The sequence below is a fragment of the Scophthalmus maximus genome, chromosome 10, assembly GCF_022379125.1.
Source record: "Scophthalmus maximus strain ysfricsl-2021 chromosome 10, ASM2237912v1, whole genome shotgun sequence".
NCBI classification, from domain to species: domain Eukaryota; kingdom Metazoa; phylum Chordata; class Actinopteri; order Pleuronectiformes; family Scophthalmidae; genus Scophthalmus; species Scophthalmus maximus.
In genome coordinates, this window is record NC_061524.1 from 12,147,301 (window position 1) to 12,174,659 (window position 27,359).

At 44.0% G+C, this 27,359-nt stretch overlaps 1 protein-coding gene across 1 annotated transcript in view; it reads right to left on the minus strand.

Moving 5' to 3' along the window:
- Window positions 1-27,082, minus strand: part of itga9 (integrin, alpha 9) — a 46,357-nt gene extending 19,275 nt beyond the window's left edge. The window contains exons 1-15 of the mRNA XM_035605148.2: window positions 25,917-27,082; window positions 25,468-25,595; window positions 24,006-24,112; window positions 21,696-21,819; window positions 20,062-20,129; window positions 18,041-18,170; window positions 17,865-17,950; window positions 17,708-17,770; window positions 17,068-17,205; window positions 16,512-16,617; window positions 14,739-14,833; window positions 14,318-14,408; window positions 13,929-13,974; window positions 13,678-13,832; window positions 11,817-11,977 (exon numbers count right to left, since the gene is read on the minus strand). Of these exons, the coding sequence (XP_035461041.1) occupies window positions 11,817-11,977; window positions 13,678-13,832; window positions 13,929-13,974; window positions 14,318-14,408; window positions 14,739-14,833; window positions 16,512-16,617; window positions 17,068-17,205; window positions 17,708-17,770; window positions 17,865-17,950; window positions 18,041-18,170; window positions 20,062-20,129; window positions 21,696-21,819; window positions 24,006-24,112; window positions 25,468-25,595; window positions 25,917-26,107 (1,689 nt within the window). The 5' untranslated portion in view covers window positions 26,108-27,082. The remainder of the gene's footprint in view (window positions 1-11,816; window positions 11,978-13,677; window positions 13,833-13,928; window positions 13,975-14,317; window positions 14,409-14,738; window positions 14,834-16,511; window positions 16,618-17,067; window positions 17,206-17,707; window positions 17,771-17,864; window positions 17,951-18,040; window positions 18,171-20,061; window positions 20,130-21,695; window positions 21,820-24,005; window positions 24,113-25,467; window positions 25,596-25,916) is intronic.
- Between the last annotated feature and the right edge of the window lie 277 nt (window positions 27,083-27,359).

A 27,359-nucleotide genomic window follows, 5' to 3' on the forward strand; every position in this document is an offset into this window, starting at 1 on the left:
GCTATGAGAGACAGTTGCCGAATCTGAGCTTTGTGGGCAGAGTTTACAGTGATGACGTCCCATGTGGAGTTGAAAAGATTCTCTCAGCCTCATTCGTCAGGTCAGGGGCATGCTTTTCCGTAGAGCTGCTTTCAGACATGCACTGAAGTCCGAACCCAAACGTCTGCAAATGTTGCTCAATACATTTTCTGGAGCTTTTCCTGCTAAGCCCCCTAGTAAAAAAAAAAGCCCGTGTGAGAATACAGCAGGAAAATCTCTGACAGAAGGAATCATATCCGTCATATGCGGGCCGTGACATTTTCCGGAGTTCATGTCTGAAACCTACAACGTTTTACACATAGTGACAAAATCACTCATTAATGCTTCCAGTCATGCTACTCTGCCAGCAGACTCAGCGGGGAAGCAGCTGTTTTCCACCGGTTCCCAGCACTCTTTGGAAACTGCAAATTCTCAACAATGGGATTAAAAATCTTCATGTCGGGATCTTTAATGACAGCCTTGATGCGAACTCTTCCTCCCTGTGTACTTATTCATATAGTAAACTCACACGATGGATGACAGCTTGCCACTCAGCATGTTTTGAAAGAAAACAACTGGGAATCAAACCTTCACCTACAACACCCCCACTCTGTGGAACAAGGTCTCTGCCAATATACTATCTCTGTGTTTATCTTTACACTCAGGACCCATTTATTTAATACAGCGTAGCACAATTCGCCCCATTCTTTCCCCACGATTTCCCTTTTTCTGCTACACGAATGACTTTTCCCTTACATATCTATACTTGGCGCTCGCATATGGTTTCGGCAACATACACACTGATGGTGTATGAATGAATCTGGCTTAGTTGAACATATTTTATAGATTTTACCCTGAACTCAAGTTGAGCGGTACATGAGTTATACTCCAGTGCTCTGATTCTCACATGTTAATCTGATCAACGAAAATGGCAACGCACCAAGCTGCCCCCTTCGTGCTCACAGAGAAGCTCCACCGTGGTGGGTGAGGGGAGGATGACGTCAGGCTGCAAGAGGCTCTGATCCTCGGTTTAAAAGGCCTCATGCTTGGCTGAAATGCACAAGAGCCCGTCTCTCTGCCAAACCCTTCTCTCAAAGCGTATAGCCTGAGCCCGGTCGTGGGAAGTCTTTATTAACTCGTGAGGGAAACGTGCACACAGCACTCCTTTTTAGGAAAATGGGGGTTTGGATGACTTGCAGGTTGAGGCCATTTCATTCAAGGGCTAAACTCCAGGGAATCTCAGTTTAAATGGAAACGGCTTTCAAGTTAGGTGATGAATGGATTCAGCCTGTCAAAGGTTGGGGTGATGTGTGCATTACGAGACATCTCGAAATTAAAAGAATTTAGGTTAATGTCTGCAGCATTAAGAGATTGTCCTTTTTTTAAAAAAAAGCCAAGATGTGAGATCTTTAGTGTGTAACTCTCTACTATATTGACTACACGTCAAACTACAGCATCTGCTCAGCTCTGAGTAGGTTAGCAGATGTTGGGAGGCTGGGAATGACAAACTGTGTATAGGAGCAGGAATGAGTATCATCCCATTGTTTTAGCTAGAAACCTTTTTGCAGAGGTCAACTATTAACAGCTTCACTCTGGGCTCCTAAATCTTTCTGGTCACGTGTCGTTGTGGAAGAAAGATCAGAGTCTTCGCATGCTTTGGCACCCGCAGCCTGTTGAAACAAGAAAGCTGCTGTATCTATTCTTATACCAGAAGATGTCCCATCCTCATATTTAACACAATTAGGGTTAGGTTGGTTTTTTTATTACTATTTTTTGGTTTGTCTACCTCTTACTTGATTAAGCTGCTCCTCAGTTCTATGCTGTTAACACAGTGGTGGGATAATAACCACCAATTCCTGAGGAAAAGATCTGGCTCTTTAGTTGCTTAATTTTATAGATGCTCAATGGTAAGGCCATTATCCAACATCGGTATAGCACAGGACATCACTCACCCACTCAACTGCCACTTTTCCATTATGCTTTCAGGACAAAGGTACGGATCCTTGAGGTGCAACAGGGCCCACTTCGGCAAAAGCCTGATACCTGCAGCCACAGCATCACTTAAGAAGACATCCCGTCGCTAAACCAACAAGGCCTTTTCACTGTCTGCCAATGATTTATGTTCATGAGATGTCCATGTCTGTTACTGTTGCTGTCCAATGATGCGCAGTTTGCTCTGCTGTGAAACAGATTTTTTCCATTTGCAGGACAAAAAAACCCTGAAATAACTTAACGCTCCGCTGTGTTCATCATCTGGTTGCTAACTGTATCTAACTGCTGGCTGGTGCTGAGCAGATAGAAATTGTTTTGTACAGGCCTTCAGGTGAAAACAGCAGCCTGCTGCAGCCAAAAGAGACGCAACGACAGTGGAGAGAGGGAAGCGGCTGTCAGGCTTAACAATGAACGGCAACTCGCAATAAATCTCCTTAAGGCCAAAAGGAACTAAAGATCAAGCCAAGACGTCTTGTCCAAAACAATTACACAAATCTGTGACACATAACTATTTTATGAATAGCAAGTCTGGGAAAGGAGTTACAAGTCGACAAAAAATGCACTTAAATACCTTCATCCTGTCCAAACCCAAATAATTCTGAGTAATATGAAAAATGCTGCAGTGCCAGTCACACCGAACGTATGCAGGATGCCTTTGAAAGCTGTTCCCGTTCAACATGAGCCATGTTTACTCCGACCACTGGAAAATGTTTCCGTCTGTCTGATGTTAGTCGTAGACACAGTGATTCTCAGATGTCCGTCCAGCTCCAGGCACCCATTTGATAAATCACACACTTCACACACACTCCGCCAACCTGTTGTGCATACAGCCACACGGTGCCCAGAAAACAAATTGCACTGACGGAGCACTTCAGGCGGGAGCGCAGCAGAGCTCAGGGCTCGCGGAACAGTGTGTCGAGTACAAAAAGCAGATATGTTCTTATTACTGAGAGCTAATCCAGGGATTGGTTCTGCTTATTAGGTTAATTTAGTTAGAAAAATGAAAACAAGCGTGAGGATTTGCAGCAGTCGTCACTCGTGGTGATAAGGAGTGTCCTTGGCCACCACGAACTTTTGCAAGAATAAAATGCAAACCTCATCTGACTTTTCACTCATCTCCGTGGCCCATCCTCTCTGAGGATGAGAGTGTGGGTCTGTCACATGGTCATGACGTTTAAGGAGAATATTTTGTTCTTTATTCTTTCCCTACATTTCTTTTTCTTCTCTTTTTTTCCCAACTTCTTCCCAGATTTGTGTCGAGTTTGACGAAACATTTTTGACAATCTTCAGTCGTTGCTATTGCCTGATCGGAATAATCCTCGATTAAGAATGTCCCCTTAATGTCACCGCCACAAAGAAACACAGAAAGACATGTTAGGCTGTGCTGCTGTTTCTTTTCAGAGCAGTGCAGAACTTTATACAATTTTGGGCTGCAGTTTTCATGACAACATAAATCAACCAAATTCTAACCCATAGCAGACTGAGTGTTGCTAGACACGGCCATGTGCTCTAATGTCTCCCCTGAGCAAACACATATTTCCTCCTGGCTAAAACAGAGGAGCAGCATCACGTGACTGACAGGAAACGTATACCATCTGTACTGTCACATGCAAAACATTTATTTGCTGAAGTCTACTCTACCTGCTGCTCAAACTCCAGTCAGCAAAATGACTCTCCCCTCAATAAAGATCCCAGGGGCGCAGATAAGGAGATCTACGTCTCTTACGCCTCGGAGAATCCGAGCGTATCGAATTTACCGCTTTTTAGAACGACGGTCACGTAAACACAAATTGCAGGAAACCTTTATGGTCTCACATGCATCATGAAGAAAGCATTCAACATTTGACCCTTGGACAGTTAAAACCACAGCTGGGATTTATAAAGGAGGAGAGAAAGGTGCCTCACTTCCCCCGGTGGAAATTGGCAGATGGAATAGTTTTACGGTGCAAACGTACCAGATCCATCAGCATGTTATTTTTGCTACATTCTATCAACAACAACTTGATTTAACGCCAAGAGAACTATGGCTGCGTTAGTGTAATATCTGGAGCTGGAATCAAGCCGGTCACCTATAAATACACTGATGTGTTGCCTCATACCTCGGTTGTGATATTCTCAGCATTTGTTTCTGCGCTATATTTATTACTGCATGTCATGTGGAAGCATCACAAGGCTTTACACTCTTTGTTGAGCTCTGGGAAATTCAGGAGCAGAAGTGAGGGTAAATTGGTCTGGAAGGTCCGGTTTTAATAGCCTGTTCATTTTCCAAATTCTTGACCCAGGCCTCCCGTCAGCGGCGCATCTATCTACCCTTAAGCCCCCGCTGATCTCTATTGTAACCTGACTGATGAGTGTGGAGTCACCGCAAGGACACACGCGAGGGTCTCTCAGAAGCAAAACAGACCATTTGCTGAAAACAAGAAGAAGAATCCAGATGGGGTCCTTTTAAGGAAGCAGCTCCGTGCTTTGAGAAGTGGGAATCAAATAGGAACAAGGTGGATTTAGACACCATTTAAGTCTGTGTTGTGGGGAAGAATATTAATACTAATAACAAGAGCTTTCACAGTAATTTTACACACTAAATTATAAAGGTTTTATCGGGTTTTACTCATAAACACATTAACCAAAGGAATCAGAATTACATTTCTCGATTGTGTCGCCATTTAGGACGAACAACAAGCATTTGAGGACTTCCTGTCTTCGAGAGATTAACTTCCATCAACATCCTGATAAATAATCCTCCTGCATAAACAGGAAGCTTGTTATCTGTACTCTCATTCAAACAATTAAAGAGGCACAGTGGAAGAATGAGGATTCCGTTACAAAAGTTCACAGCTGCTGATTTCTGCATCACGTCTTGTCTTTTGAAAAAAATACAACAGCGTAATGACAGGCCTTTGTTGAAATTTTGTATTTCAATATCGGTTAGAAAACCTACATGGTAGAGGAGAAACAAGGCGCAAGGGAGCAGGTTTTTAAAGGGAGTTCAGTGTGTCTGTGATGGTGTTTGAGTCTGTCCTGGGGTGTTTGAATCCTGGTGACAGAGGAGGTCTCCAGATGCTTCCTGCAGCTGATTTCGTCACTGTGCACAAAATCGGGGGCGAACTTTACTCGACTGTTATTGTTGGAGCCATTATAGACAGAGCCCTGATAAAAAGCTGCGGCACAAATTTGTCAAATCCACATGATGATGGCGAGTTTCTGTCACTGCCTTCTACAGTATAAACAAATGTCCTCCGTATGTATTTGTTCCACTTCCTTCGTGGCTGATGTCGCCCATCTATACAGGAAGCAGAATTTGATGCTGACACTGACGCCACCCCGCCAGGAATATACACTAATATCAACAAATGAGTAGAGGGAAATGATGGTCACTGCAGGTTTTTAAGGAAGCGTCATGAAGATGGCACTAGATGAAGCAGAGCTTTTGTCTTATCCCGGTGAGGTGAAGCACAGGCCCATTCTGGCTCTACACACACACACCGAATGCCCGTATATACATACATGTTTCCTCTGCAGTGGAAAGCAGGAAACATGGCAGGAGAAACTCCTTCATTGTGGTCAGACTTGGCCACCCATTACGCTGCCTTGCAATGGCATTGTGTGGCAGCAACGCGGCCAAAACACGGCGGAAACATTCTGCCCAGAATGCTCAGCTGCCAGAATCAACAAATCATCAAATCTGCCCAACCTTTGCTCCGTCTTGATGTCGGTAACGGCGATGGATTTACTATGGCAACAACACAGAGTGGGACTAATGAGCGGCGATACCACAAATAATACCTCACTTGTATCTACACTGCACATTCATGAACTCCATGCGAAATGTGATTTGTTTTACTGTAACAAAACGTCTGTTGGAGTCTGTGCGCTCCCAAAACAAGCCCGGAGAACTGTCTCGTGTTCACTCTGGCGTGACCATGTAGGGAAATCCTGACCAAAATATTACCCAGAGCTAAAATTAACCTGAATAGCTGTTCTTTCAGTTAATGCTATCAACTCTAATACCTGCAGAAAATAAAGCCTTCGCCCGAACTTATCTGCATGGCAGTGACACGTCGATTTGATTTATTATCGCCGCACACTGCTCCAGTATTATTTTAACACAGATTTTTTTCCATTGTATTCTGTGTAAATACTGTAGGTGCTTGACTTGCTGCCATGTGTAATAGAAGACAGCTGGGTTTGATTACCTTCCTGCTATGTACTTTCATTGTATCAGTTCTCTTGGCCGTTGGTAAATGAAACCAGGGGAACGGCATCAGGGGAATTGCACGTTTCTATTGAACTGTGAGGAGGCAAACAAAGCCGTCAGTGTGGCAGCGGCCAGACACTGCTGAGGCTCTGGGACTCTGTCTAACTGGAGACTCTTTGGGTTTTGCAGTGACAGGAACTCCCGTTTTGCTTTACTCTCCAGGGCTTCCTGTTTGCCTGCGGAGGATCAGACTTGGGTCAAACAGTAAGTGTGAATGATTGTTCACCTTTGTTTGGACTTACTTCGAGGAACGGATTAGTGGAATAAACTGCATAACCCAGTTCAAAGACTCGTCATGTAAGCTGTCAATCACTGATAAGTTTATCACTGCGTCTGTGAGTGACTTTGATTGTACAGATCTTGTTGCGTGGAGCGAGCCACAACTCACCGTCTGCCACTACATACAGCAAAATATCGGTGGAAAAAAAGGTTTTAAAGTCTTTTAAAATAGGTTTTTCAGACCCAGATCCACCATTGTCTAAAGCTGCAAACAACAAATATATTTCATCATTGTCAACTGTATCAAAATTATTATTTTCCTCAATCAATCATTTGATTGACAGAATCACGGAGAACTGTGTCAAAAGCACCCTTCACATTTTCCCAAACTCCAAGCTGACATGTTCAAACTGCCTCTTTTTGTCTGCACAACAGTCCAAAACCCAAAGGAAGTCAGTGTCTTACCAGAGAAGACTTCAAGAACCAGCTCACACCAGAAGCTGCAACTGGTGAATATTTGGCATTTTTGCGTAAATATTAACTTACAACTGAACATCATCTCTACTATCGGCTGTTGTAGCTTTACTATTTTGGTAGTACGTAATAGATACATGCAGCATGTTACATAGTATAATAGCAAGTGCTCGACTGATGTATCCATTGGCCGATAGCATTGGCTGATATGAGCCTTCATTATTGGTTATGTTAGCCGATATGCAAACTTTTATTTTACAAAATAAATAATCCAGAAAAGTTGTGTTTATATATATATATATATTTTTTTTTTTTTTTTAATTATTCAGGTTCTATATATTTGGTTGTATTTGTGTTTTCTTTTAATTTGAAGTTTTTTAGTTATTTATAAAAATGTTTATAGTTAAACTGTAAAATATCAAGCCACAATTACATTCCTTTGTCATAAGGGTTCTTATGACATCTTAGGAATCCTTGCCATATTTTAAAACAAGTATATCAGGCAATATATAGGTATTGGATATGTTTTACTCCCTAATATCATTATCAGCATCGGCCCAGAGTTGGGCTCTAATAGCTGAATACAACAAGTAGCAGTTTTATAAGTGGAGCTGAAACTACATTAATGGACCTGATAATGCACCAGAACACAAACCCCACTGACACAGATTTACACCCTCTCATTTAAAGCTGCAGTTTGTTCAGTATTTTCAACAAAGTCTGTGTTTTCTAACCCGACATAGCAGGTAAAAGATGGATTGGTTTCCCCCGATTGAGCCAAATGCCGTTGACCTTTGGCATTACCGCCCTTCAACTGAATTTTCAGACGTAATACTACAATTAGCCTGGTTCCCTCTGTAACTTCATCCACCATCATCCGTCCATCTACCCGGTCTGAAAACCTCATGCACTCCAGTGTTCAAATCCAACATGCCATCATATGCGACTGGAGAGGGTCTAAATTCATTTAAACTTCACAAATAGACATTCATCCTTGCAGATGCCTCAACAGCAGACTTCAGAATAAAGTTTGATGGAGCTTTAAATACGCTGCTGGTGCCGAGCAAATGTTAGGGGGACTTGAGATATATAGGGCACACACACTCAGTGGGATGTAGGCCAGAGGAAAGTGAACAGGATACTTTACGAGCTAAATTAAACAGACAACTGTTACAGGCAGGGCTCCTAGACGCCTGTTTTAGCTCCTCCGTGGAGACTGTGCCGCATCTACAACGCTGCATAACACCACCCGTGACCACAAATGGAAGTGGCTCTTGGCACGATTTCAAGGCTCACGTGCGGCGCGATGGGACTCGCTGGAGTAGAAACGCGTATGTATGCCGACTGGATGAATCGCCAACAATGTAAACATGCCATGAGTTGTGACGGAGAAAAAAGTGCCGAACATGTAACAGATGGATACTTAAAACAAGCCAGAAATCAAAGCCAAGTGAGCAGTAAAAGCCAGCCGACAACCAAATAGTATGTGGCAAGATGAAGAATGAATGCTTAACGTCGACATTACACCTGTTGCGCTCAACTGATGTACTCCACGCTATAGTAGGCATATATAGATAAATTACAGAATAGTGTGTCACTTCACATCTATTTTGTTGTTTTAATACATATTATAGCTCCGTGGATGCCTTTACCAATTCCTCCATTCCTCCAACAAATATAGTGTTTTCCTCATACTCATCCTAAGCCCGTAGGTGGAGTTCAGTGAAAGAATTCTGAAGTATTTTTGCACTGTTCCACTTTTCTGTCCTTGCCACTGTAAAAAAGTGCAATTACAAAGCCAGCTTCCATTTGCACATGAATAATACTCCAAACCTTCAAGCCATTTCCCCACAGCACAACCAGATGAAAGACCATGGCACACTGTAGCATACCAACTGTACAAATTTACTTAATACAACACACTCAACTGAAGAATTTCCGCTTAAAAAGTTGGTGAGTCTCTTGTTAAATGACTCATTTCCATCTCACGCACAGCACCTCTGGTCATCGGAGCCCTAATCATTCATCAGTCATCACTGCTAGGAACTGCTTTCCCCCCCCAACGTGAGGCACAACTGAAGTAAAAGAAAGTTTGTTTAGCTAAAAATAACCAAACAAAGTCCATCTGGAAGGGGCTGGTATGCTGTTGGCCGATGCCAATGAAAACATGTTTCAAATGATCAACGTGAAAGTCTTGCATAATTTCAGAAGGAATTACTCCAGGAAAAAAATGTTGGGATTGAACTTTTAGCTTCTGTACTCTGGGCTCTTTGAATAGCTGTCGTTAAATTCTTTGCGTTCTCAACAGCAGATGATTTACTGAGCGGCCTTGTCCAGATTCTTTACTTAATTTCAGAACAATGAACTACTCCTGCGCTGCCGCTGCAGGTACATCATGTGGAGCAAAAACAACTTTTACGGTCCATTATTAAACCTTGCTGTCCATCGAGGTCCTTTAAAAGTGTTTAATTTACAAAGTCAACAAACGGGGTCGGCAGATGGTCAGCGTGGTTACAAACGTGAGAGTGGCTCAGAATAGCTCATGGCCTGCCTCCACCGGCTCTCACGCATCAGGGCTTGAGCAATCAACCCTGACGAGAGGGTTTTCCATCAGCAGCGCCAGCATGCAGCCCCTCGTGACACAACAGCAACCCACCGCCCCTGCTGTGACGCCATGGCCGCAGTCCTGTGTTTTCACTGCATGTTTTCTGCCGAGGGGAGGGAGGTGGGGGGCGTACAAACCCGCCCGCACTACCACCCACCCTAGAGGATGGCAAGCAGCTGGTTTCCATTAGCATACCTCTACTAGGGAATGGGAGGACTGGCTCATGTGGGCAGACACATGAGGACAATGATAGATGATGCAACTGGTCAAGCAGACATGACCCTCTCCCGGAGCAGAGACGGATCTGATCTCTGATTATGGTGATTCGTCTTCTCTTCAGTTGTATCACGCTAGATCATTACTTTTTTTCCGCCACAAATACAAGTCATTCAGCCTGTAAACAGTCTGGTAAGGTTGTCATTTGGGCACCACACCTTCACCACCCTGTGTGGCGGGTGGTAACTCTGTGAATCTCACTTTTCGGTGTTAAGCTGCTGAGCAGGTGGAATTTGAATATACAGTACATACAGTAAAAAATAATCCACACAGCTGCAAAGGAAACCACGCTGCACTTCACATCTCAGTCGAGCCAATCCAAATATTCCTACAGGAGATGTAATGTAATGATACATTTATTTGCTTTTTGCAAAGACTTTGATGACAAGATTGCTCCTCTTTAACAGGAGATAACTAACCTCGATTAGCGTAAAGACTGGAAACTTGGGGAACCAAATGGCCTGGATTGGTTCAAACGGCTAAAAATCCAGCTGCCCGGACCTTTAAAGGTCACTGATTAAATCTCAATTTTAAAAAGATATTCTAAAATAACAATTTGTAGAAGTTACAACACCCAGTCAAGAGAAAGTGCAGCATATAAACATTTAATACTTTAGAGGTCTTTATTGGTGAATTTATTTTACCTTTAGACAGGGCCAAGGAAGCTATTTCTCCTGTTTCCATTCTTCACAATCTAACCATCGCAGGCTTCAGCTTCATTAAGCACAGACAGACACGAGGGAGACATCGATCTTCTTTTCTAACCCTCATTATGAAAGCAAATAAGTATATTTCCCAGAATTTCCCTAGAAACGACCTTTTCCTTTAACAACATCCAAGTGTAATTTCATCCAGCAACATTATAGCCTCAACTAACCAGCAGAGCAGCAAAACACGGCTCGTCACTGAAGCCAGTTGGATTGCACTTAAAGTATAAGTGTGTTTATCTCACAGCTAGAGATGCCACAGACATGTGGCAGCTACGAGGTACAACCGGGTGATAATTCATTCGCCCACCCACAAACCCAAGGGTATTTGGTTCAAGTGTTGAAATGTCAGATTTATTTTGGGCAGAAACACAACCCAGCATGACTTACCCCTGCCGTTAATGTCCTGTGCGTTGAAATTTAGACGACGAGAAGTGAAAATTACAATTGAAATGTGCTATTCACTTTTTAATGAAGAGCCTGGATAAACACGTGCCAGACGTCGCTGGGCAAACCTTAATGCTGCTCTGTGTGATATGCACTCATTACAGTCTGAACGGTTGAAGGAAGAGAGGCAGGCGCCGCGGTGACAGCCCCCCCTCAGTGAGCAGCTCAGCCTCCCACGGTGAAAGTGCCTGGAGAACACCGTTAAGAACGCCAGGGAAATTTACAGGCCTGCAGAGGGCCTCCATTACAGGAGGTGAAACAGAGATGGTGACCTCAGGACGAGGACCCTCTGTGGCTACATGACCTAATCACAGAGAACCACAATAGAGGGACTATGCAATGACAAAGGAGACTCTGTTTCCTGTTCCTGTCGGTTTCTGCAGACGCTTCACACTTGAGCAGCATTGGTTTCACGAACCATCAAGTGCCTGACTGTTACCTTTAACCCAACCCAGCAGGGTGACACAAATAGCTTCCCAGCAGATGCCTGGTGATCTGTCGCCTGCAGCTACAGCAGCCAATGCTATTACATCACAATGAGATACGTGATGGTCCTTGAGGCATGTTGAACTTTCTTTTTACTTTGTCAACATTTTAGATAACAAAATAAAGACTCTGAGGCCCCAAACAAAAACAACATGAATAAATATAGAAGAGAAAACAGACCACATAAGCAAATATCTCATATCACAAACAAATAAACCCTGCAGAGTGCTCAAGGTCATGGGAAAAAAAACTGAGCGGTCAGCTGAGGACATGAGCAGCACATGGACAAACCAACACAAACGTGACCGGCCATAAGGCCCAAATGATGCGAACGTACCTTCACGTAGGCGGTGTAGCGCTGGCACTGCTCCCTGTTGATGTCCAGGCTGAGCTGCTGGCTCATCTGGCTGATCTGAGATCCGCTGTGAATGAAGTAAACCCTCGCAGGCTGGCTCTTCTGTCGCTTGTCCACGTCGGCTGTCAAGTTGTACAGCAACTCTGAGAAGAGACGAAAGCACCGTCACACACAACATCAACGGACCACGGTGGTTGTATCAGTAAAGATGATCTTAAAAAAACAGAGGGAAAACGGGAACATGTTGGACATTTCTTGGTCAAATCCTCTGATATTACTTGAGCCTAACAGGAGCCCTCTTGTTCTGTGTTGCCTCATAAAATCAGTATTGATTTCAGGAGATTTAATGTAATTTTCCCATAGGTTTGCTGATGTGATGAATGTTGATTTAGCATTGGCTTTAAACAATCATGCATTTCAATTTCAATTTTTGAGAGAGAGAGAACCTATAACATTTTGGACAACCTTTCGTCCACAAAGACGTGAGGATAAGCGATGCAGAATGAGCTATTCTTATTAACATTGGCACCTGCTGGAATGAAGGCTGACATTCTGAACTTTTATATGAAAACAGACTTTTTGTGCAGATATTTTGGTAGCCTAAGGTAGGCAGACAAGGATTAACAAAAAAAGGAAATTAATTTTCCAGCCGGTAGGGCAGAACTAGTATTTCTGTGAAAGAAAACATTTCAATAATAACATTCCTGCTGGTTCCACCCCTGGCTCTAGCGACGCGGAGACACCTCACATCTATTTTGAAAAATTATAAGCATGAAAGTCAAACATTACTAATGTTTCCGAGAGGGCCATATACGGGGCTCTGGTCATTTAAAATCCATGAATCTGAATGAATCAGCCTCAGTCTGTAGTAATTGCTTCAAGAGGGTGTCATACTGGTAAACCAGTGGGAGGGGAGGCGCGCACACACTCCAGTCGGACCAAAGCCTACTGTTTCCTCCGTCCATCAGAGGGAACGCCATGAGCTCACTCCAGAGGAGGCGAAGGAAGGTTTCATTATGGGAGTCACCAAACACATGGTGCCGCACTTTCCACGGCGATCGCCAGACGGCTAAACAGAGAAGCTTTATTCCTGCGAGCCAGGATGTAGTCATTACGTAACGACAGGACTGCTGCTCCCCTGGGGGTGGGGGCTCGGAATGACCACACCCAAACACTGGAACAGGGCTGCACCTGAGCGCTCAACACGCACCGCACCCAAGAGCAAAGGCTGACGTGTAAACCGTCGGCCATCACATCACATCACAGTCAGCCACAGGCCAAAGGCTAAACCACGCCGACTGTCTGATCGCAATCAACGCATTTTCCTCATTTAAATGACCCTCATAAAAATTAACGGAGTATGAACTTCACGTCTGCATAATACGTCATACTACGTAAGTGTGGCAATGACAAATGCCTACTGAGATTTTGAGAGTCACACGAATTCAATGTCAAGACTCAAGAAAGTCACTGTGCTTAGTCGTTTTTACTTTAGGGTTCGACAGACTGAATATATGAGATACAAGATGTTAATGTTTTACAGATATTATTTTTCAACTTTGCAGAGAGCCATGCTTGCCATTTCCCTGAGCCTGCAGTCTGTATGCTAAGTGCCTTTTGGCTCTACCGTCATACTAAACTCCTTGACGTGACTGGAATCAATCTTCTCACCCACTCTATAATAAGCATAATGAGCAAATTTCCCCAAATACCGAACTTCTCTATACATTTTTGTTTCAGCGGGTGACAGCAGTGAGATCTCAGATGTTACAGGTGGTCACGAGGCTCTTCGATAGTGGACTGACAACTCCTGTGAGGTTTCTCTTGTCGGGATTTTCCTCACCTATCTGTCCGGGCAGCTGTCTTCCCCGGAAGCGCATGCACACCGTGGCGTTGAAGCAGTTCAGGTTCTGGTTGCCCTCGTGGCACAGTGGCACAGAGATGTTGATGGAGACAGGGAGGAAGATGGAGACATCCACCGTAATGACAGGCCGGGTCCTACAACCACATCAGCCCATAAGGGAACAGAGTGTTGGAGAGATGGGACATCAAAATGACTCGGAAGTAGAAATAAAGATCCATCCAGTTACTCACCTCAGCAGCACCACGCTGTCTGCCATGAAAGCTCCAATAGTGACATCTACAAGAAAAACACGAGCATGGTTGATTTAAAAGAAAAAAAGGGGGGAAAAAACACAAAGAAGTTATAATATGAAGGCAACATCTGCTGACAGCACTCTTGACACCTGCAAATCCAAAACAATGCACAGAGGTCTTTAACTGTCATGCTGGCTAAGTCTGAATGTCAGCTGTGGAATGCAGTAAACAAGATGCCTCTATCACGAGTCTGGAACTCAGGAGAACGAGAGACTAAAACCATGAGGGTGCAAAACCAAACTTTCAATAATCTCATCCTTTTCCATTCGATGTATTTTTATTTCATTTTCACACACATGCACACACACAGTCTGGTATGACTTCACCTGTGTAACCATTGCCATCCATGTCCACGTTGCCGGAGATCGACTGGCCAAACATCTGCAGACCAGGGTTTACACTGCGCCCAGACAGTTTCTGTAACAGACAACACCCGCCCTCAAATAACATGTGAGCCAACATGGACACGAGCACACCGTGTGATGTGTTTTTCGCTCTGCCTTTGTTTTTCGTAGGTAAATCTTTGCTTTTACAGACTTGTAATAAATAACACATGCGGTATCGCAGCTTGGCATTCGGCAGTGTAAACAGCTCGCATGGCGATCTCCAGGGCTCCAAAATACACCTCAGACACAAATTCATGCATTATACCTTGTATGTTTATCACACAAGCTTTGGTTTTGCTGGGGCATAAGAGAGAATGACATTACGATATTTCTTTGCCGATGACACCAGGAGTTTTCTTACCATGGAGTATTTGCTGATGATTCCTGTGGCATCCCCATGGTAGATATAAACAGCTCCTCCATAGTCATCCTCCTTAGGGGCTCCGATGGCTACATCTGAAGTGACAAATAAAGAACAAAAAGTGTCTCTGTGAAACGTTGGCATAGAAAAATGAATGTGACATAAATGAATGGCTGTGTGTTTTTCGATGTGTAAAAAAGGCTTTCATTAACCCTCTGCCGGGCCACTGCCTGGGAAACAAGCTGTTACAGTAAGACTCTTAATAGACAATTAAGTGTTGTTAGTGGCCGTAAAAACCTGTGCGAACCTCTGAGAAAGTGGAAACAAGACTATAAAGAGCTGGCGAGAGCACTGAAACAACATCTCCTTATGCCATTTCCACACAAAGTCCATTTATAAATGCTCTTTTTTATTAACCAAAACACTTCAACGCCGTGTGGTGCAGCATACCAAAGCACAACTGGTGAAAGAATTGAATTTTGTTCAGAAAATATCTCACAGTAATTGACTCATTATGAAGAAGTAGAAATATACAAGTCTTTCGTTGTTGGTGAAACCAAATGTTGAATTGTCATTTTCACAGTAGTTCTTTCAAATTAAATGGCAGCAGTTGAGCTGTAAATAACATTTTCAGTCAGCGAGCGAGTCTGGCACTTAAGACACTCGCAGAGCGATGAGCTACAAGATGAGTTATACTTCCCAGCTGCCATCTTTGTCTGCGCACACACACACACACACACACACACACACACACACACACACACACACACACACACACACACACACACACACACACACACACACACACACACACACACACACACACACACACACACACACACACACACACACACACACACACACACACACACACACACACACTGTGCCAGGCTGCAGGCCTTGAGGCAAATCTCACACGGAGATGAAACCAGGCAGCGGGTTCCAGCCTCAAGCCGGAGGACGCCAAGTCAAGCCACGGGGGGAACAGACAGAGTAAATGTGGATCTCTGTGTGAGGCTAATTTGCATTGCATCTGGATGAATCGGTGCACACGAGGGCGAGGGAGGCCAACATTTCCTACAGTTCCCCCTTCGCCACGGGGAAATCGAAACAAAATGACGGCACTTCGCTGCACCTACTGAGCAACTCAGCCAGCCAACGTTTGCCTGTGGCCTGATGTGAAGACTATAAACTGTATAACTTTATTACTCACCAGATGACAGAGGAAATGGTTTTGTTGCATGACTACGGGACAATAGCACTGAATACTGTTACAAAGTGGTTGCCATTGGGTTATGGCTTCATAGACCACCGGAGAGCCATTACAAGGTTTGTGCATATAAAACATGGCCCCAAGCTTAATTCTGACCTCTCACCAGTGGCTAAAAATAGTTTATATGCCCAGAGATACTTACAAATGTTTTGCATTCAAATCTTTCCTTTTTTTGGTGCATTCAAGGACACTCTAATCTCTGAGACTTGAGAAAAAATTCACATTTTCTATCATATCAAGACTTAAATACTCTAAAATAAAAAAATAATCAAATATCAAATATTCAAAATAATATATAGCATATTTTGTTGACAGTAAAAAAACCCACAATGGTGTAATTAAACTTATGAAAACATGGACAAGAAGTATCAAATACGCTCAGAATAATGCAGCAGCTACAGTTCGTAAGTTTGTAAGTAAGTGGAGACTATTCTCTGACCATGTAGTACAAAAAAAAGTTTAATAAGTCAAAGCAGGCAAGCATGTCACTTTTTACTGACCTTGATAACCATCGTCATCTATGTCTCCAATTGCAGCAATGCATTCTCCAAAGTGTGCATTGAAAGCATTGTCACCAGTCAAAACGCCGGCCTCCTCCATCACCCCCTGAGAACAGAAGAAGACAAGTTTATTACAGAGATTTGGCGAAAGGAAGAATAAAAGGTGCTATAGTTTACTACAGCAGCAAAATTACTGCTGCTTTTCTCAGATAAAATGATTTGGCCACGGCTGCAGTTAGTTGGCTTTTATCTAAACAATTCCACAACCAAACAGACACAGCCAGTTTCCTCACGATTACTCATAAATATAAACTGTAGAAACAGGGGATCTATTCTTGGTCGCTTATATAATCTCACTGCTGCATTACACATTGTTGCGCTGTTTTATTCCGTAAGCATAATAAATAAGGTCAGGAATAAATCAAGTATCAACAGTGTGGACAATGATAACAGGAGAGAAATATACACGTGTGGGTCAGATAGACGGAGAGTCTGTGGTCAAGTAAAACTGTGAGTTCTGGTCTCATGTTCCCACTGACCCGCAGGTCCCACTCACATTGCCCTTGCTGAGGTACACAGACACCTGGCCCTCGTCCCGGAGCTGGCTGTGCATGGGTGCCCCCACCAGCAGGTCCGACAGGCCGTCCTGGTTCAGATCAACTGCACACAATGAGGAGCCAAAGTAAGAGCCCATCTGGAACCAAGCCGAGCCACAGAGCAATGGGTCAGATCACAGACACGTCTCCTTCAGGTTATACATTATACATGACTGACTGACTTTTTCCCCCTTTCATACATATCTATATATATACATCTTATCTTAAAGTCACCCTGATTTCATTTGATTTACTCGGGATGAAATGCATCAGCTATCTCCCTGGCTTTGGTTTCTGCCAAGTGTGTTGCTTCTTTAACTGGCTGTTACTGTCTTTATCACTTAAACGAGATATAAACAGAGCAGCTATGACAACAAAACAATTACAGTAGTGTGTCTGCAATGTATGTTAAGAGTTGACTACATAATCCCAGAGGCTGATTCGGTTTTTTTTTAAATGCTGTTGTACAATTCCTGATTAGTATAACAAGACTATAGTATAACAATAACTCCAAAGCAAAAATATGTGCTGCACAATGATTAAATACAGAACTGTCACTGAGACCTTTGGCACAATACGAGACCACATCGGAGCTCATACCATTTTCCCTGAGGCTTGAAAACTCTTCACCAAAGACACACCATCGATTTTGAAAATGTAAACCTGTGCGAGAGAAAAACAGAATCACTGCAGCAAACCACAGAGGAGGACTTGAGCTCGACAGCTGGAAATGAGACGAGAAGACCCGGGTCCCTACTTTTCCGCTGCCGCTGTGCTGAGGCGCCCCTGCAGCTATGTCGATTACATTAGGAGAGGAGAAGTGTCCCGCAGTCACAGCATAGCCTGGAGACACGGACAGTAATCTGTTACAGCCCCTTTGTATACTGATATGTGTGACATCCAACACAAATGTCCTCAGTAACAGACTCCTACCAAGGTAGCTGTATCTGTGCGAGTCGACGTCTTCTTTGTTCGGGCTGTAGAAAGAGTCCGAGGTCAGGTTGTACACCTTGATCGTCCCGGTCCAGTAGTATGACCCTGGTGCCCCCATTACCACCAGCTCCTGAAAAAAAGAAGAAGAAAACCACCACATTTTATTGAGACAACTCTGACTTTGTTTCATCTTCCATCAGCCCCGCAGAAGCCTCCTGAAGAGAGAGAGGGAGAGTAAAAAGACGAAAGAAGAAAAACACTGCTGGGTGGAGGTCCTGGTTAACCAGTGGCCACAGGCTGGTTTGTGCTATCTGCTCTTAACTACATATCCAGACTGCATGCCAGTTGATGCTTTGATGTGACGAGCACTTGATTGACAGCTGTAGAAATGAGCTGTTCGTGGCTGTAATGGTCCACAGCTTTTAACGGAGCCGGAGCAGGAGAATTAAGATGGCCTGTTTCGGATGCAGCCACTCGAAGGTGTCGTGTTCATGCTCATCACCCTTCAGCTCCTCTCCCTTCATGTACAAACAAAAGTGAACGACACAGTGAGGAGCCCTGACTCAGCAGGATGCATTCAAACACCTGGGCACCACCAGGCGTATGGTTCAGATAAGGATAAGGTTTAACAGTTGGACATCGTTTCTTTAAATTCCCCGCATTCTTTCGGGGGGGGGGGGGGGGGGGGATTTCGCTTTGGTTTTGAAACAGTAGGTTCATTGTGGCATCCAGCGTTACCAGAATCTTTTCTTTTCTGAAGCCAAACGTCTTGTGTTATTTACAGCTTTCACCTGGCGACTGAACCATTGGATGAGGTTCCACACCTTCCACACAGAGCTTTTACACTTTCTCACAGAATTTTTCCGCTTAAATAGCGTGCGGGTTTTTTTCCCCATTGGAGTTCTTAGTAAGGCAACAAAACCAATCCCCAAAACTTGGCGTCCTACTCTGCTCTTCGCCTGAACAAAGATCTTTGACCCTGTGCTGAAACAAACACATCAAATAATAAGTTAGCAGGCAGATCATGTGTGCAAAATGTATTTTTCTGTCATGCATGTGTCTTTGTTAAAGTAAGTAAATGTAGCAACAAGCAGTTATTTTTATTATTGATTGATTGAACCTGATAACAATTACATTTTAGTGCCCATATCTTACATTCATTCAAGTACCACACAATAATTAAATAAAAACTTTTTTTTTTAATGAATCATTTGGAATCAGGAATGCATTATATTGCAAATGCATAGAAAACAAAACGTCAAAAATGATCTAATTTGCTTTTTTTCAAATTTTAATTAATTCCTTGAATGCACATAGTTTCCTGGCAAACTATATATTCACAAAAACGCTTTTACAAGATAAATCAGTTTGACCTTCCTCTTACCACTTCATCTGTCTAGACTGCTTGCAGACAAACATGTGGGGGACCGAAAGGTGTGTCAAGAAGGTGTTGTTCCATAAGTGAATATTTGAACAGTAGTGAGTCTCTTCTGTTGAGAAAGGAAACTCTGATTTTATCTTGTGGAATCACACAAGAGGTCAAGCGAGGCCTCTGTAGCCTTTCCTGTCTGCCTATGTTAGTCACCAGAGCGCCCACTAACATGTACATCTGACTGTAAAATTCTGATTTTCAACATCATCAGACATCTTTAAATAATGCTCAGCTCCATATATAACATCTCTGAATATCAACAAAGAGTGAAGGAAAAAGGTTCTTAAGGCACGTGGTATTGTTAACAGTGGTAAAATCGTCATTCTTCAACTGAGAAAAGTCCCTGGATAAGAAAAGAGAGAGAAAGGAATATGGGAACCATCACTATTGTCTATTAATGTTTAAGGTGGAAATGCAAAGAACGCAAGATGTGCGATTGAATGTCTGTGATTCAAATGCTCCGTTTACCAAATAGAGTAATTGACTGATGGAGCTCCATGAGTGTCCAGACAACAGAGATGGATAACAAAGAATCAACAGGAAAGGAGTATTACGCGGATTAAGAAGATGAACAAGCAATGTTACTGACCTCAGTGAAAACTCCCGCTATCCCGGCTTGGCACGAGCCGTGCTCTTCCCCATACTTCTGCTTATAGTCTGTAAAGAGAAAGCAAACCACAAATTATTTCACTGTGTGCTTGGGCCAGCATTTACTGGGGTTTTTCCCCCCCCTGCATTCCATATGGAGCTAGTCAAAGTCCCCATCCCATCCAAGAGGAATCTCGGGGGCCGAAAGCTGACTGAGACGACCTCTTACTCTGAGGAGGGGGGTGACAGTGCTCTCAGGTTACAAAAATATTGAGTTTGGACCTGCTCAAAATGCATCATAAATATCGTCCCGTGCAAAACCTGTCTGGCTCCTCCACAACTGCTGGCAACACGAGTTACGGAAGGAAGTGAAATCCTGACCTGGGAGCACAATTAAGGTGTAAAGCAGCCTTTGAGAAACAGCCCAGAGTCACATCAAAACATATGAGGAACACATTTGCATGAGTCAGCTCAAAATGCTATGCAGAGCATTATTTTCCAAATGGAACTCCGTTTTATTGTCCTATAGTGTGCACAAAGGAAAACAACCTGCAGCACAAAATGGTTTGGATTTGTTACAGTCATAAAAAAAATCTGATATATCTACTTTGCAAGTAAATCTTTTCCTATAAATGCATGACTTCTGGAAAATCTAATGAAACTGTTGTCTGACAAAGTTGCTATAATTGCACTTTTGTAATAAGAATGTTTTTCTCTTGAAAAAGAAATGATATGTTCATATATTTGGCTTGACGAACTGTTTGTCCTTCAGCAGTGGGAGCTGGGTCCTGCCAGAGAACCTGTGTTGGACTGAGGACGAGAGCTCACACTTCAAGGCTCTCGTGCTACTGTTCCTCGGTGCCAAAGCAACAATCAGAAGCCAGGAGCAGATGTGATGGCTGCAAAGATCATGTGCCATTATGAATCATATATACCCACAGAGGAGGATAAACAGACTAAACTGTGGTGGTTCCAAAACAGGGGGCTGTGGAGCTCTCATAGGGTCCCAAAAGAAATCTGTGTGGTCCCAAGATGATTAAAGCGATATGAAATAAACAAGACCTGTTTTTTTCACTGTTTTTTTCACTTTTTCAATTTTCACTCGACCCAAAGCACAGCTGAGGCCATTCGTGCGGAAGATATTTGGTCATGAGCCAATGGACTGGAGAAAAAAAAGGTTTGCCCTCATGATGAAAAGTTTCAGGATCACCAATGGGATTAGTTCATCCCGAGGAGGACGTGTATGTATGTGCCAAACTTTATAGCAATTCGACCAATTGCGAAAGGGGAAAAGTAAGGGCCTCATCAAAATCCTTGGGACTTATCCTCTGAGGACCCTGCATATCTGTTATCACATCTTCTTTTACTTACACGGAATCTTATTAATTTCTGAAGGAGATATATCATGCAAAATGCACTTTTTTCAAGTCTTTTTAAACAAAAATGATGTGTCCCCCGATGTGTCTCACACAATTAATCTGTAGGCCTTGAAGATGAAACAGCACTCTCATAACCTTTGTTTTGATTTTAATTTTGAATGAGGAGAGCCACTGGAATAAATTGACAAGACCACTCTTTCCGAGTGTCTATTTCTGTGTAATATGAGAAGTTGTTATTGGTTGACGTGCACTGTACCTTCATAACAAGGGATGAGGGGTTTCGTCTTGCCCTGTAGAGTTGGTGGAATAACGGAGCAGTATCCGTGTGGAAGGATATGCTCTGTGTCGTAGTAGACGTTTTTCCAGCGGTGGGCGCAAGCCTGCGAGAGAAACGCGGGAGCGAAAAACAAATTCAGACACATGGTCACTCTGTAAACACAAACATCCTCGACCACATTGACTGTTTAAGCCCCTTCGTCGCTGCGCTGCAGTCAGCGCGTCTCTGTGGCTGTCAAACGATCGTCATTGAGAGGGGAATTAAGGCCCATGCAAAATCCTGACCATAACAGCCATGGCCTGTGGTGTGAATATCTCAGCTGCAGCCTGAGAGCTGCGTTTCCCAAGCTGGAGTTAATGTGCAGCGAGAAAATCCTCACATTAACGTTTGTGTTTTAAACGTTTTCACTTCAAAACAGCTCCTCCGGGGATTTACAGGCAGCTGGGGAAGCCAAAGGTTCGGTGCGGCAAAGAACAGTGCAGGGAAAGAACAGAACGAGAACAAGTTCAGACTTTAATGTGCCGCTGCTAAAACAGGGTTTACATTTCTTATTCTTGGACTAATTCTTAAAGCAATATTTTGCAGCTGAGTTTTTCAAAATAAAACATTTCACAGATAGTAAAGCAAACAAGGATAATGGAGACTATAGTTCAAACCCCGCACAAATACAGTATATGTGTGAATCTGGTAATGATTTACTGCCCCGGGGGGATGGTGGTGGGGGCTCCTGTGGCTCTGGGGGACACTTCATTTCCCCCTGCGCTGTTTAACTCCCCCAGTCTCCCTCCCGCATGAACACACACACAGCCAATCTAAATGAATAGAAGAGTTTGGCTGATTGTGGGCGCACAGCACACAGAGCGTCAGATGACTGTCTGGAAGCAAGATGCTAGGTTGGGAAACAAAGGACAGCTCGGCCAACTGTAGTAACAATACCACCATGAACTCTCGAGCAGATGCTGGTTCTTTGAAAAGAAAAGATCGATCCGCTAATGCAAACATAGCAAAAGGGGCTCGCAGCGGATAGATTCTGTCAGGAGTCCTTCATGGTTGGAGTATTGCACTGGAGCAATGTAGATGTAGTTGTTAAAGAGCTCCGCGCTCACAAACAGGGCCTTCGCACGATGAAATCACCACTTCACACATCTGCAGAGCAGCCGTTTCTCCCGTCGTTGCACGGAAACGTGAGTCCATTCAGACGAGATTGAATAGAAAGGAAAAAAAAGGCACAGCAACATGTGGCCCTGGCAAGCCACGACCCTTCATTTATCATTATTTTCTAGGGGCAGTCACAGGTTGTGCCGCTAACAGCTTGTTATATGACTCTACAGTATACGCTCTGATCCCACTGACTGACAAGTAAAGCCAAAGGTAATGGTTTGAAAATCATGCCAACACATTCCAATGAGGTAAAAAAAAAAAGGGGGGGGGGGGAATGGACCAAGGACAAACATATTGAAAGGAATAGAGGCTGGACAGGCCAAACAGTTATCTCAGCCTCTTCAGAGAGAGGAATTCTTGTGATTTTTCTGAACTCCCAGAGGAGGAGGTCAATCAGCAGCAGGCCTTCAAGCACATTCACACCTGTCATGACTGTTTCAAGAGTTGCCCAGTCCACCGGTCCACCTTCAAACGGTCCTGGAAGGCTTCTAGGTCCCTCAATCGCAGAAGACCGGGGTTAACATCTAATGAAAGGCTGCCCTTAGACGGGACCACCGCAGAGGGGCAGAAGCCTAAACAAACTCTGCCAGCTGCCCTATGATCTCTGTGCAAACACCCAGCCATGAGCGTCTTGGATTAGCTCCACTACTTAGTCTTCTGATTTCAATAAATGCTGCCCTCATCTTTTTTTTTTTTTTTTTTTCATAAACAACAATCTACTTTTGACAAACCCTGTTCCACAGACTCGTCCAGCTCCAAACACGAGGTAAGTGCTTCACAGTGTTATGTAACCACACAGCAGTTTCCAATTCTGTCTGGCCTCGGCTGTGACTCCAGCTCTTGAATGTGCAAAGAAAGGATCGAAAATCACGACTTACATTCAGTTTTTTACTTGTGCCACTCAAAAGCTTGTAAGCATGTGGGCACAGATTGGAAGGAAAGGCCTTTTTTTTTTTTTGCTAAAGAGGGGTTGTAATGTTGAGACCAGCTGTGGTTTAACAGCGTGGTTCATGGTAAGACATTTGTTACAATGATGTGGCTGTAATCGGGCCGGTTTTTAGGAGCGTATATGGTTCGCATTAAACGGTTTTTGCCAAAGCGACTGCGGCGTTTTGCCCCTGAACTCACCAGTATCCTGCCGTTGGCACTGTCCTGACGGGCCAGGCTGACTCCCATCCACTCATCATCCCTGTCTCCCTTGCACGTCTTCCCACACGACTCTCTCGGCTTGTTTCCTGTAAGACAATTGAGAGCCGTTTGCTGACGTTGAGTCATCCGGACGGAGGTTGTCTTGTTACAAGTAACAACTTGTTACTTGTCGGCCGTTTGTCAGCTTTCTGAGCTCTGCTCTTCATTAGCTGGGCTGGAGTCAGTGCGTCTCTGTGGCTGTCAAACTAAACGCTTTGTAGATAGTCCACAGTTGCTCAAAGAAAAGAAAAAATCTGTTATGGCATCTAACAGAAGCCTGGATGTTTGAAGTAGATGTCATTATATTTTAATCATGATCCCCAAATGAGTGTCTTTACAATTATTTTCTCAGTCAATCGACTGATTGTCACCTCACTAAACATCAGAAAAAAACTGCCCATCACAATTTCCTTGAGCCAAATAAAAATGTCTTAAATTCCAGCAGTAGTCCAAAACTCCATTCACAATAATGCAAAGACAAGGACCAGCTGCAAATTCTCATATCTTCAAACAATTGTTCATTCTTTTGAAAACACAAGGCCATGTGGTCGTCTGTCTGTGTGCGTTATTAGTTTCCTTTGACCCGTCAGGGTTCAGCTCCTCTGACCCATGAGTCACTGGGCACCAAGCGGCACACGCTCGCTGTGATCACTGCAGTTACTTCTTTTCTCTGTCATCGGTGATACATTGACAGAGCACGGGGTTAATATTAAAGCCATGCGTGCAACCCCGGCTTCCTTGACCACAAGGACAGGGCCGGGGCGGAGCTGAACTGAACCTCCGTTGGCTCACGTGCTTGGAAAATATTAGCGGAAGCATAAATCATATTCATCAAAATATTTATGCACCTCCGCACACAGAACCCTCTTGTCCTCTGCATGTCCCCATATTGCAGGTTCAGAACCAACAGAACAAATGTCGCACTGTTGAGAGGAGCAAGAGGAGCATAAGGCTGCATTACTCCGATAAAACAAAACAGATGCTTGGGGGAGTTTATGCAGAGAGTGGACAAGAGAAGGAGCAGGAAAGCCAAGCACACGTGTGTGTGTGCGTACTGTAGCACCAGATAGTGAACTTTTCTGTGTTTGTAAAAGTTGTGTGTGTGTGTGTGTGTGTGTGTGTTTGTGTGTGTGTGTGTGTGTGTGAGTGTGTGTGTGTGTGTGTGTGTGTGTGTGTGTATGAGTGTGTGTATGTGTGTGTGTGTGTGTGTGTGTGTGTGTGTGTGAGTGTGTGTGTGAGTGTGTGTATGTGTGTGTGTGTGTGAGAGTGTGTGAGTGTGAGAGTGTGTGTGTGTGTGTGTGTGTGTGAGTGAGTGTGTGAGTGTGTGTGTGAGTGTGAGTGTGTGTGTGGGGGGGGGGGACTATGGGCTGCTGTGGTGATGCTGCGGGCTGTGGTGACTGACCTCTGCCCAGGTCCATCTCTGTGCAGCGGCGCTCCGGGTTGCTGTGAACTCGACACTTGTACACGGCTCCAGGAGAGTGCACAGAGCTACTGTAGGTAGAGTTTGCCCTCGGAGCTCCTACTATTACCCTGCAGACACGAGGAGAGGGGAGTGGGTGGGGGACACAGTGGAGTTTTCACCCGCCAAACACCTCACAGTATCTTTTAACTCTGTCACTGCAGCCTTTGGATGAAAAGAAAGGAAAATCCGCTTCCCGCAGCAGGAAAAGTTAAATCACAAACAGAAATGGCTTTTCGTGAGGAACATTACCCACTGCTCTTTTAAATGTATTGGCTGTGGATACAGTGCGAGTTCTGGAGACACAAACGTTTGTTTCGAAAAGTACAAATTCATGGCAACATCGATAGAAAATAACATGATTTCCAGGAACAGTGCAACATGGGACTCACCAGCGTGTGTTGTCATGATAATGCTCCAGCACAGAGTAGCCAAAAAAACTAGAATTGGGTCCGCGGAACACCAGAGGATGTTCTAAGTCTATATTGTAAGAATGGGCAGCTGAAATGAAGAGGCAGACATAAAAAACATTTTGTAGTCCCGTTTTTTGTCTCCGAAGAGGAGCCATCCCTTTGCGCATCATGCGTAAAAACGCGGTTAAAGTGTCCAAAAAAAGGAGAAAGGGGGGAAAAAATATGTGGAGGAATTTGTTCTTCAGTGGACTAAGAGCTGCAAATGTTTCTTTCAGATATTCTTTCCTGCTCTAACGCAACACGTAGTCTGCGATGGCATGAGGAAAGGCTTGGGGAGGAAAGTTAACGGTCCGGTAAATAACGGTGCGTCAGCTTCTCTCCATTCTGTGTCAATCTCGGAGAGTTGCGGCTCGCAGGCTCCCTGTCGCGGAGATAAACGCCGTCAGCTGCGTCAAGTTCGCCGGAGTCAGGGGAAAGGGCAAACGAACAGAGCAGAGATCCTGCTGAAAAATAAAAGCACCGCGGTCTCGATGAACCGCCGTCACGACGCTCGAGGGCGCAGCGAGCGTTTTAATGTGGAGGGTCGGAGCCGGAGCGCGCGCTCTCGTGGCGGCGCGCGGACGCTGGTGACGCGGTCGTGGAGGGACGCGAATGGTTTAGAGGCGCAAAGCATCACATTTCACCCGTGGGCTTTCAGGGGCTCAGCTCACCGAGAGCGAGAAACGAGTGCGCACTGCTGCCACCTAACGTTTTCCACTCGGAACGAGCAGGACAAAGGCTTTTGTTTCCCTGATTGAATCGTTCGAGGTTAAATCGGGAGGAAACGAGGAGGCGGGTTTTCATATACAGAGATGTTGCTGCGAAATCTTAAAATGAAAATACCACTCACACCTCTGATATGCTGTCAAATAATCATCTTACTATATCATATATTATTGCAACGGACGGTTCCCCAAAATGTTTGGTTTGTTTCCCCCTTCAAACGAATCGTCCACTTGCAACACTCCTGTTTCAGGCCACAGGTCTACCAGTGGTGACTAATCAACCAAAGGCCGATTGAAGCCTAAATCATTAGGAGTCCTGACAAAACAACAAAATGTAATAATAAAAGGCACTTTTTAAAAACGATTTGAATATCATCACTTTAACAAAGGCAGAAAATGTTTTTTCAATCCATCACTTTAAATATTGCCATATCTTGTGGGTGTGGTGACCTCTTGGAAACACACAATGTTACACATTAACCATGTGCACAATGTTTACAGCGTACACTCTATATAACATTTCAGTATGCATATAAACCGCCTCTGTATATGGAGTAATCTTAAATTCAAACAATATTCCATTTCACCAAGTACTGTGTATCTGTACCACAGTCCACAAAACTGCATATTCATAAATTCTGATATACAATATTTGTGA